General features: G+C 35.9%; 1 protein-coding gene across 2 annotated transcripts in view; it reads left to right on the top strand.

The window, feature by feature from the left end:
• Positions 1 to 12,888, top strand: part of LOC150095548 (calcyphosin-like protein) — a 75,668-nt gene that overhangs the window by 45,158 nt on the left and 17,622 nt on the right. For both annotated transcript variants that reach the window (XM_090409865.1, XM_090409866.1), the window contains one exon: positions 4,151 to 4,328. In XM_090409865.1, coding sequence (XP_090265991.1) covers positions 4,151 to 4,328 — 178 coding nt within the window. The remainder of the gene's footprint in view (positions 1 to 4,150; positions 4,329 to 12,888) is intronic.

Genomic DNA, 12,888 nt, shown 5'->3' with positions numbered 1-12,888 from the left:
TGTTTGTCGATCTCTTATGATTGTAGCCATTAGGAAAATAAATAAATAAATGCTACATAATTGATACCTGGTGGCAAGGTGATTTTTATCCCTGTTCAGTAGATGATTTTTATTTATTTATTTGTATTTTTTTAAATACCATATTGTTTATGAGCAGTGGTGACTGTTGGTGGATGTATTGGTTCCTGACCTAATTCTTTGGATTAGCCTTTGTAGGAAAGCAGGCTTATTTATTTTTTTAATACTTCTCCTAATGTAAGTGGATGCCAAGATCTTTAGCAAATAGTGAGAAGGTTTTACTTCCATTTGAGTAGGTGGCAGTTTTTCTGCATCTGAAAAGACTCTTTCAAAGTCTTTTTTTTGGATATTTTGGACTTTTGTTGTAGTGCAAGTTCACCAAGTGTTCTTGACTTGAGCCATTTGAGATATGCTGAATTTGTATTTTGAACTGCTTTGTCATGCAGGTTGAACCAAGGTTTATAGCAGTTGGCAGGATGGATGTGTGCTAGAATATAAAGGCCCTAATTCCATTGTCTTAGATTGGGAAAGTGGGGAGTAATCAGACTACTATTACTGGAGTTACTATGAGGAAAATTAATACCTGTAGTACATTTGGAAGAAGAGCTAGTTAAAAAAAATAATAAAGTCCAGTGTGTTATAAAGTGATCAGATTATCTGGTATTCTGGTTGTTAGATAGATAATTTATGTTAAATCATTGTTAACAGCATATACTCGAGTAGCTCTTCTAGCTTATTTGTGAAAGTGGAGCAGGGAAGCCACTTTGAATTATGAACATTGAAACCTCCATGGAAGATGATTTCATTGTTTGGGTATCTTGACTATAGAGAATTAACCTTCAGTGATAAGTCAGAGCAGATTGTGTGCTGTTAGTAGTGATCTTAAAGGGATCATATTACATGATTTCTACATTTTTAAATCCTATATGATTTCTTCTATAAGAAAAAGTCATATAGAATGAAGTTTGGATAGTTCAGGTGAATAATGGTGTTGAGGCTACTGGTTGGACAATCTGTGAAAAATAATTGCCCAGGCTTTAACTGTAGGCTGTGATGTACATTTTATGTAATAAGCATTTATGTTTGTGTTATGAAGGCGGATGTGGAAGTATTTATCTAGTTTTCATTTATTTTGTGATTCTTTTGTATTTTTTTTTTCTGATACACAATGGTGCCTGTTATGGTTTGCGGTTAGGAACTTGTAGGAGTAGGAGCATGCATTGTGAGGGGAGGGGTGAAAGCTTCACGAAAACGGTATATTCAGTCTTCTGTCCTTGCATGGCCTGACAGTACTTTATGAATACCACTAGTAGTAGGATTATTCACTAGCTGGTCAGGAGCCTCCTAACCAACCTTTAGGTTTCATCCCATGTACTGTCTAGTTGCAGTGCTATTTTACTACTTACTATTATAATAATGGAATTAACTCACGTAAAATATTCTTGTAAAACAATGTAAATCCAGAGACTTGTAAAACAATGTTTTCTGCTGGACAGCAGAGGACTTGAGAAATATTGTATGGGAAGAAATCTGGTTCTTATGTCAATTAAATTGAAGGACAATAGTATAGCAATAACATTAAAGCTGTGGGGCCCATCATGACTTTGTTACAATAATGCATGACAGAATGAATTTTTCAGGACATTTTTTTATGATCCTCCTTACACTCTTTTGCTATCTGTGAAGTAGGTGTTAAATGGTTCAACCTATATATTATCGACAAGTACACTCATTCATTGTTCACCATTTACCCTACATGTGATGGGCATCTTCAACAGGATAGTACCACATTATTGGATACATGTTGTCTGGGAATTGTTACAGGAATGTGATAGTGACTTGAAGGATTTGTTCACATGATCATCAGTTCTCCTTCCCATTGAGCATCTTCGTGGGGAACAAGATTCTCGTGACAGGAACATCTGCCAACAGTATGTGATGGTGCTACCTCCTGGTTTTTCCTCATGTCATAAGAAACTCATCATGTCTGCTTGGTTAATTTCCTGTAGCATATTTCTGCACCTTGTGGTATGCCCTTTTAAAAACTCGATTGTAGCTTAAATATTCCAAAGCACATTACATCGATTTTTTACTTAGGTCAAGTCCCATAAGAATGATGTAAAATTAAACCTTGTTTGTCTCTGTATATTTTGTTAGATATTTTTGTAAATAACTCTTTGGAAGTTAACTGTATATACTCCTTTAATAAGAATATTTTAGAGTGTTAAAAACAAGCCAATGTTTTGTTGCTGTAGCTGTATGTAATAGATCTACATGGTGGCATAAGAAAGGTTGTTTATAAACTTTGTGTGTATGCACACAAGCTCTGCACGTAAACACCTCCAACGTCAATCAGAAAGGTTCAAACAACTTTCCGATGGCCGGCAACTTTCAATCAAAAGAAGGCACAGAAGAGAACAAAGAGCAGGCTGAACTTGAAACTTAAGATGAAAGAATCATGCCGAATTCTTCGGGGGTTACAAACTTCGTGTGAGGTCTCAGAGAAGGCATAAAGGGACAGAGCCAAGCAAGGGGGCTTCCCGGATTCAAAAATCGCTAGAGAAAAGAACTGCCCGGTTCCAGACGTCGACAGAGAGCTTCCAGCAGTTGCAGAGACAGGGCTTCAAATTGCCGAAAGGAGAAGGTTCAATCGCCGGAGAAAAATTTCTAGTCCAGAGAGAGGGATCCTGGTGAGACAGTTGGTGGCAATTCAAGCTATTTCGAGATGGCAGACAAAAGCGGCAGTCATCCAAGCATTTTCGGCGAGCCCAAGCAGAGGAGAAAAGGCAAGGCAAATTACCCGAAGCACCTTCACTCGGAAGTTTTTATTCTTTTCGCGTGGGAAAGCAACATTTTTGCGGAGCTATACAAGTTCACAGCCCGGTATGTTCCTGACACTGCTGATGCCACATTTCCTGAGGAAGCTCGAGATCTGAATTGAAAGAATTTGCCATAGAACTTTTAGAGAAAGACTTTTGACTGAATATGCGATACAGAACTTTTGTAAGTTATATACCTTTGTACAATTCCTCTTATAATGTGTTTTAGTTGGACACTTAAGGTTCAGATTAACAGTAACAAGAAATGTCATTAAGAGAATCTATTGACATTTGAAATTGATATAAAGCTTGAAAAAAATAACTTAACAGAGTGGTAGCTAACCTCTTTGCAAGTAACTAGGAGTTTAATAAGTGAAAATTGTAAGCAGAGAGTAAATAAGTTTTTGAGTTAGACATTAATTAATGTTGAAGTGTAAAGGTTCTAATTTATGCTAAAGAATTTTTATAGATGGATGGAGAAAGCAATCTCTCTAATGTTTAAATTCATGTATATTTCATAGTAATGTATATAAAATGTGTTTTGATTTTTTGCTAAAGGAGTGCTGCCTGATTGTTTATTTTTACAACTGCACTGTTCTTAAATAAATCGGACTTGTAAGCAGGAAACTAAGTGAGATAGCTGAAGCGTAAAGCTAAATAAAAGAATAGACCACGACTGTTTGTGTAAAGTTTTATTGAAGGAATCTGTGTTAGAGAGAGAAATCTGCTGGCCGTATTATTGAGTTTATGATAATTAAATGATATTAGTGGTGCAGTCTAAATTAAATAAATTTTCTAGTAACTTAGACATAAGACTCATAGTGCGAAGGGTAGGTAAATGTAGTATGCAGTAGAGTAAATGAGAAAGGTTAAGAGAGAAAAAGCGCATTAGAGTAAAACTATAAAGAATTAGGAATAGAATAAAGATACAGAGAGTAAAGATAAAGAGATATTACTAATATAGGCAGAGTAAGAAAGAAAAATATATAGAAAAATCGTGTAGAATAGTAAAGATAATAAAATAATGCAAGACAGCAGAAGATATTACAATGGCACAGCATGCATTTATACCCTGTCATATTGAAGCTTTTTTGAAGGCTCCTATGATTCAGTATGCTTATTTGATAAGTATGTCTTAGCATGTGTATACAATATGTAGATATTTTTATGTTTTAATCTCTTAAAATCAGTATTTCAAAATTCAGTGTTTTTTTGTTTCAGTTACTGTATTTTGAAATTTTGAAATGAAATAATGAAAAAGAAAATTATATTGTGTTATTGAGACAGGTTCTTCATTTATTTTCTGTTTGCAGGCAATTTCGCATCATGGATGACAACACAGACAGAAAACTAAGTCAAGAAGAATTTAGAAAGGGGTTAAATGATTTTGGTGTTTTTTTAAGAGAAGAAGAGATAATTAAATTATTCTCTGACCTTGACAAAGATAGCAGTGGCAGTTTAGATTTTAATGAGTTTTTAGAAGCACTTAGGGTATGTAGATTGTTTCTGGCAGTTCATGTTAATTTTATTTTATGATTTTTCATGTTTGTTTAACATTTGAATCTACATAAGTATGTATCTCCTCCCCCCATATATATATATATATATATATATATAACGATCTGTAATATTAACTCGGAATTGGGATATGTTCATATTTATAACTGGTAATTAGTTTACGGAATTAACAACGCATATAAAGTATATTAATTAAAGGTAACTTTAATAAATAACTTCTATATTTCGGCAACGTCACGTTGCCATCTTCAGGAACATAAAGATATGGCATGTGCACGCAGGCACTAACAAAAGCAAATGAGGAAGAAAGCAAGAAACTAATTCCTAAAGTCCTAATGGTGCCCTCTGGTGGGCTAATTTGGTTAACTTGGCAGTTGGGCTGAAGTTCTCAAAATGTAAGTCTCCCAAATTGGGTAGTTTCATGCACCCAAATTTGTTGAGGTTAGGAAAGTTTTTTAGAGCTGCTGAAGATTCCTTGAATAATCTCTCGTATTTAAACTTGCTGCGGTGTATTATTTTTGTTTTCTTCCAACAAATCTTATGGTGGGATGGCAACGTGACGTTGCTGAAATATAGAAGTTATTTATTAAAGTTACCTTTAATTAATATACTTTATATGCGTTGTTAATTCCGTAAACTAATTACCAGTTATGTATGACCAACGTATAAGCCTTGCTACTAGAAGTTCATATTTATATATACTGACTTAGATCCGAGAACTAGAAAAAACAATTAAATTTATTCAAAACACAACATGTTTCATTGGATTGTCCGACTTCTTCAGGCATGGGAACATAGAAAGCAAATAAGAAACACTATAAAAACGACTATTATAAAATTCAGTTTAGCTACAGTTCATTTTGAACTGTAGCTACATGTGTGTGTGTGTATATATATATATGTATATATATATATAGCTACAGTTCAAATGTATGTGTGTATATGTTCATTTTAATATAAACTGACTAAAAATCCGAAAATTATAACAAATTGAGATTTATTTGAAAACGCAACATGTTTCATCGGGATTGACTTCATCAGGCGTTAAGAACATAGAAAGCTATTAAAAGACACTGAAAAAAACATTGAGACACTCTGAAGCTATACAATTATAAAGCTATAATATTTGACTGTAAATTACAGTTATGAACTTGAGCTATAGTCCATGTTAAAGTTCTATTGTTGTACACTTGTGCATGTGTGGAACCATGCGATCTACAGTATCTGATAGTAGAGCTGAAAGAGTCAAGCAAATTATAGCTGAGATTATTGTTCATATGAAGAAGGTCCAAGGTGATTCCTTTTGACTCGACAATGCGGCGTTCTACCTCATCATGGCAAATGTGTAGGTTTGAAGTTGTTGTCCAATTTACTTCATGTTGGCAGCTTTTGTTGTTCGTGTTTATTGAAAACAGGACATGGCCTGATAGGGCAGTAGCTCTGGTTCTCTTGTAAGCACACACACACACACACACACACACACACACACACACACACACACACACACACACACGTTTATAGGCTATATACATAAATACATACATACGTGTGTGTGTGTGTGTGTAGAGAATTGATGAATTGGAACATCTGTACCACCTATTGTCTCACTCCCAAAACAACTCCAAAAATGGTACCGTTCCATTAGAACCCAATTCCATTGTCAAAAAATTTATGGCCACGATATCACTGAAAGATAAATGACCAGATATCCTCTGAAAGTAAATTAAACTTACCAAATGAGCCTAACACATCAGATAATGTATTGGACATTTTTCCAGAGGAAGAGATGGACACTGGCCATCTCTTCCCAAAATCAGTTGATAAATCAGGTAGGCCCTTCATATAATTGTCCACTTTCTCTCTCAGAAATTGGACAAGTACATGAAGCCAAAACAGAAAAACTTTTATGGTGGAACTGTCATGGGTTTCACCAGAATATTGATGACATCATGATCCCACTGTAGAAACATGGGCTCTTGTTTTGGTCTGCAGGCAATATACTTAAAACCCAGTAAGGATGCCACCTTATGGAATTTCACTGTTGTTTGTAAGGACAGAACTGGGGGTTGGTCTGCTCACGATGGACTAGTTATTCTAGTGGGCATTCCAACTCCTTTCTGTCATGTCCATCTTAATGCTGCTCTTCAATCAGTAGATTTGCCTATCTCGGATTTCTTATTATAGTATGTTTAATATATCCCATGAGAAGGATGCTTAGCCCATACTTCTCATGGATGATTTTAGGGGATATAACACTCTGTTGGGCAGTGCCAACATGAATGGACGAGGTCACATTGTTGAGTGAATGTTCAACAATCATGACCTCTCCTTTATTAATCATGGAGTCAGTATCTTCTTCCTTATGCTTACTTGCTCATATTCTGCAATAGATCTTACAATCTGCTTCCCTGCCCTTTTTACACTGCTGCTGTGGGATGTCAAAGAGAACTTCTATGGAAGCTAGAAGTTTTTTTCCCCACTTGGTTAGACTATAATAAATTTAGTTTAATCCCTTATCCAAGTGTAAGCAAACGAAGTTTGCTCCTGAAGTATCTTCAGGACTGAGGCAACTCGTGGTAAAGGTGGACCAAGCTCTCATCACTCTTTGTCTCAGTATCTCCCATAATGCAAAGCACATCTCTTTGCGGACATGTATAATGCTCTGCATTAAGGGAAGGGCCACTACTCAGACCAGTTTCGACCTTTATTGATGTCTCGTCAGTGGGAGTCAGACCCAGAAGTGGTGATACTAAGGCAGAAGCAATGGAGAAGTCATATTTACCTATAGGTAGTCTTCAAGATACTTCAGGTGCAAACTTTGTTTGCTTACACTTGGATAAAGGATTAAACTAAATTTATTATAGTCTAATCAAGTGGAAAAAATACTTCCAACATCTTTCTCTAAATCCAGAGTAATTTAATAATTAGGTGATACACCTTTTGGCAAGTCATATAGGTAAATATGACTTCTCCATTGCTTCTGCCTTAGTATCACCACTTCTGGGTCTTGCTCCCACTGACGAGACCTCAATAAAGGTCGAAACCAGTCTGGGTAGTGGCCCTTCCCTTAACGCATAGCATTATACATGTCGGCAAGGAGATGTGCTTTGCATTATGGGAGATACTGAGACAAGGAGTGATGAGAGCTTGGTCCACATTTATCACGAGTTGCCTCAGTCCTGAAAATACTTCAGGTGCTAACTTTGTTTGCTTACACTTGGATAAAGGATTAAACTAAATTTATTCTATGGAAGCGATCATTTACCTGTTATTTGCACTATGTTTTCAAATGAACCATGTTCTTCTACACTAATACCTGTGTGGAAAATTAACGATGCTAACTGGAATACTTTTTCCCATCTTGCAAAATTTCATGCTGAAGTAGTCAGCCAAACACACATCAGTGAAGTATATAACAGATTGTCTTGTCCATGCAGCAACACATCTTGATTTTCACTCTATTCATAGCCTTGGTGGAACCTAGAGTGCCAAGTAGCCAAAAATAATCAAGACAGAGCATGGCATATATTTTGTAGACACCTTACCACATCAAACATAGTAGCTTTCAATGCTTTCATGTAAACTGTCAGTGGGAACCAGCCTTAGTGTACGTATATATGCATGCTGCTTCTATGTCCGGTAGTTGCATTGAGAATTATCTATGTAAAATTAGCATTTGTAAAGTGTCTTGATAAAATCAAATATCTCAAATGTAATTTGAATCGACTTCAAGTTTATATATATATATATATATAGGTGTGTGTATATATATATATATATATATATATAGGTGTGTATATATATATATATAGGTATTTTTTCTGGGAAAACTCCCATGTTACTCCTCTTAAAAACTATTGTTTTTACGGGTATTTTGCTTGCTTTTGTTCAGGAGTGCCTCTTTTTAATGTCATTGGCTTTTTATTCAAGAATTCTTAGGGCATTGCAGATGTATTTTCGAGAAAAATATATGTAGCATAATCAAAGAAAATTCACACATACCTTTTCTTGGATGTTGTTGCCTGTCTTCTTTTTGCGGTGTGCATATTTCTATTGTTATGGTGTTAAAAGGGGGGGGGGGCTTAGTTAATGTGGGAGAATTTATTTGAAAAAACCCAGGTTTTTTTTATATAATATATACGTATATTATTTTTCAGGGTTGGCAGAGTGCTTTTTTTGTAGGGTGGGAAAAAGATGAAAAAGGGAGTTGAAATTAGAAACTGTTTTTTTAGAGGGAGGGGGAATGGTTTATGGGGAAGGGGGGGGGGGGCAGGGAGAGGGTTGACAAGGTGCGAGCCATTATATATATATATATATATTCTCATATGCATCTTTTTTGCTTTTGGATACAGAAAGTATACAATTTGTGTGCTTTCTGTATCCAATGGCTGCATTATAAACAACTGTTATACATAATTTCTGGAACTGAAAATTTGAAAGAGGATGTTAAGACAAATGTGTTTAGTTAGCTTCTATGTTTAGTTCTACAATAATTTTTTTTTTGCTTGCATGCACTTTAATACAACAGTGCTATCTGTGGATGAGTGACTAAAGAGAAAGAAGGAATTGATTAACAAGTTTCTTGAAAAGCTGGAGGGGAGGGGCAGGGCCATACTTATGCACAGGCACATGAGGCTCTAGCTGGGAGCCCTGAAAAATTAGGGCCAATTTAAGAGTCTCAAATAATGAGATTTAAAGTTGTAGAAAGTATAAATAATTAAAATTGAACATTAAAAAAAAAAAAAAGAAATGATTTTCTGTTAAATTTCCTATATCATTATAATATATGGCTGGGGGGGGGATAGTTCTAATAAACACCTAGAACAAAAATAATATTCAAGCAACTGATTTAACCACTAAAAAGAACATATCTTAAAATGCTTTAACCCATGTTTCATTAAATTGTAATAATTTGTTCTTTTTCTTTTAGGATACATAAGAAGATGCAAAATTAATTTTTGTTCTTCATGTTAGAGGTTTAATGGAATATTTACAGCACTAGGAAAGAATTAAAAACAAATTTTAATGCTTCCATTATTTTGTTCTCAATCACTGAGACATTTCTGATATGCCATGGATTTAGGGGATGGTGATGGCATTTCTGAAATCGTTCTGAAGTGATGGCCAAGGAATGGGGGAGGCACTGATTATTTTGGTTAGTTTTATTAATGCCACATTGTTGGGAGGGGTGGTGGTACTGGTGATCGGAAAGTTTGTGAATGTATCTGCCTATGTGAGTGGGTTTTTCTATATACAGTGAAGGAAAGGTTACCATTAAGAAGGCATGTTACTAAGGAAGGGTAAACTATTGCATGTGTCTAGGAAGGTTAAACTATTGCTATTTTCCTTTTCCATCATAAATTGGATTCTTGGATGTAGACTATTGATGTGACTGAGGAAGGAGTCTAATGTGTCTGAGCCATGAGGCCAAATAGAGAACACATCATCTACATATCTTAGGAGGTGGAAGGTTTGAGAGGGGACTGAGTCTCTGGCTCATTTTTCAAAATTTTCCATGTAAAAAGCAAGAGCGGGGGGGGGGGGGACCCATAGTGGTTTCTTCTGTTTCTAAATTTTATTCTTCCAAGAAAAATAACCAGAATTGATTGCAAAAGAAAAGAGATCTAGATATCAGGAGGAAAAACTTTTTTAAGTGTTACATCTTTATTATTTAAAGTTAGATTTTCAATTATAAGGTTTTAAAATGGATATAGTTTTTTTTATATAGGATGTGGTAAGTCCTGTGAGAGGAGGAGTAAGAGAGTTAGCCAACTGATTTGACAATTTGTAGCATGGAGCATCAGTGGCAACTACTATAGGTCATGGGGAAATTAGGTTTGTGGATTTTAGGTAAACCATATATCTCGGGGGAGGGGGGTGAGAACCAAATGGTTTGAGTTTTTTGTAATGTCTGGCAGCCAGGAAGATACTTTTTTAAGTAAGCTTTTTAACTTTTTTAACTTGCATTTTAGTCAGATCGTGATTTAGTGGGATGTAGGTAGTGTGATCTCAGAGATATCTAATATCATTATTAGAGGGAGTGAAGTAGAATTTTTCTTAAGTTTACACTTAAGATCGGGCTGTGTTTTGACAGCATTGAAGCGTGTTAGATTATTTTTCCTTTACTTTGGAATGATGAGGCGATCAGTGTTTATGATATTGGTTGTCATCAGCAAAACTGTTGATGGATTTGAAGTTAGGTCATTGACATATAGGAAGAGGAGCATGGGTGAGAGTATAAAACTCGAGGTTACTCCACCATTGATGAAGAAATTTGAGAGGTCATCCATCATGACATGCAATGAATTATCCTAGAGAAACCTTTCAATTCAATTACAAAGGGCAGGAGAGAGTCCATAAGATGGTAGCTCGGTAATAAGACCTCTATGCCAGACTTGTTCAAATGCTTTTGAAATATTAAGAGCAACCACAAGTTTCTCCAAATCTTTCCATTGCATGTGTCCAAAGGTGGGTAAGATTAATGAGTAGGTCTGCTGAAGAACAAGAATAGCATTAATTAATGGTGTTAACTAATTAATCTCCAAGTGGTGAAGATGGTTGTTGATGATCTTCTCCATTCCATCACTTCTCAGAGTATTGAGGTGAGAGCAATGGGTGGCTGATTTACTTTTTTTTTCCCATGCTGTTGGGTAGATAGATAGATGTCAGATGAGTGTGACAGCTTATATAGACAATAGAGGATGGATGTTAATTCCAGAACACAATTTTGAACACAACTGGAAAGATACCATGAATTACTCATAGCATACCTTTTCTGATCTTTTCCCAAAAGGACGTTAGAAAAATCCTCAGTCTTGATACTAATAAATCTTTGAATCCAGATGGTAATCTTCTTCTACCATAGAAGAGCAGTTTCTTGCATTGTGTATCTTCTACAGATATTTCTGTGGCAATTGTTCAGCAGAACTTGCATACATTATGCCTCCCCGAAATCTCAGGTCCTTATCCCCCCCCCTCCCAGGTCCCTCATCTCCATCTCTTCTATGATATCCTCACTAATCTTATAATCTGCATTCCATCTGTACTTCCAGAACTTTAAAAACCCTCCACTTTGCTACATTGAACTGGCAGCCTATTCAGAAAGTCTATTCAAGTCCACTTGCAAGGCAACACCAACAATTTTACTCATAGTTCTTCCTAACTTTACATTGTCTGTAAACAACTGTATATCACCATTCAAACCCTTCCCAATATCATTTACATACAAATTAAACAGCAGTGGTCCCAAAATAGACCACCACCATTAGTGACTTTCCTCCTCTAGGATATCATTCTCCCATATAGCCAATCCTCAATCCAGTGCACTAATCTGCTGTCCAACCATCTTTTCTAGTTTAATTACCAGCTTGTTATACAGTCTATCAAAGACTTTAGCAAAATCTAAATATACTACTATGTATGCATTCCCTTTGTCCAGTGCTATGTCACCTTGTTATAGTAAAGAGATTGCTAAAGCATGATCTTCCTTTACCAGACCTGTGCTTACCATCAAAAGAGATATCATCAACCTAATTCTGACTTCTGTCTCTAACACCTTCATCACAACTCTAGGCAATCAGACCGGCCTGTAATTCAAAGCCATAGTCATCACCCCTTTTTTGTGAAGTTTTTGCCCTCTTTTCACTCCTTTGGAACCTGGGCAAATCTAAGACTTACATTAAAGAGGTAAGTTAAAGCTGTTAACTCTCTGGAACATTTCTTCATGAACAAGTGATATACCATCAGTTGAATGACATCAAGTTTATTCAATTCCTCATATGCCTTCTCCTTCTCCCTCCCCACTGCCCTCAAGTTCTGCATAATGTTACTTTTGTGGCAATGAAATATTATGAATTGCTCATTCTACCATTCTCTCCAACCAGTATCATTCCTCCATAATCATTCTTTCTTCTGCTGGCTGCATATCGAAAAAACTGCTTAGGATTTCTGTCAGCCTCATAAGCTCTTTGTTACCCTTACTAACGAGTTATTTCTCCTGCTTACTCTTTGTACTCGTGTGTGCTGCCTCCATAATGCCTTTTTTTGCATTCTTCACCTCTTCATTCATCCATTTCACATCTACCTTATTTGACCTTTGGAATGCATTCAGAAATTGCCTCTGCCAAACAGTTCCCAAGTAGCATTAATCTCCTTTCTTTCCAATTCTTCATTCCATGATATAGCTGCAAACTGTCTCTTGAGATTTTCATAATCACTAGTTTTATAGTTTCACAAATATCCCTTTCTCACAGAAGTCCTTGTATAGCTGGCCACTACCCAAGTAATGGATAGGGGCGACTACTCTCACCAACTGGAGGAAGATTTAACACTTCATTTACAGTAACATCCTCTGAGTTTAATAATAAATTTAGTTTAATCCTTTATCCAAGTGTGAGCAAACAAAGTTTGCGCCTGAAAATATCTTCAGGACTGGGTAAGGTTGTACAACACCGGGCATGTCGTAGCAAAGGTGGACCAAGCTAACATCACGCCTATCTCAGTATCTCCCATAATGCAATACACTTGTGGATAT

Source organism: Typopeltis vanoorti, chromosome 20 (assembly GCF_054136105.1).
Source record: "Typopeltis vanoorti isolate ZY-2024b chromosome 20, IOZ_Tvanoo_1.0, whole genome shotgun sequence".
Lineage (NCBI taxonomy): Eukaryota > Metazoa > Arthropoda > Arachnida > Uropygi > Thelyphonidae > Typopeltis > Typopeltis vanoorti.
This window is presented reverse-complemented; position numbering and strand designations above follow the sequence as displayed.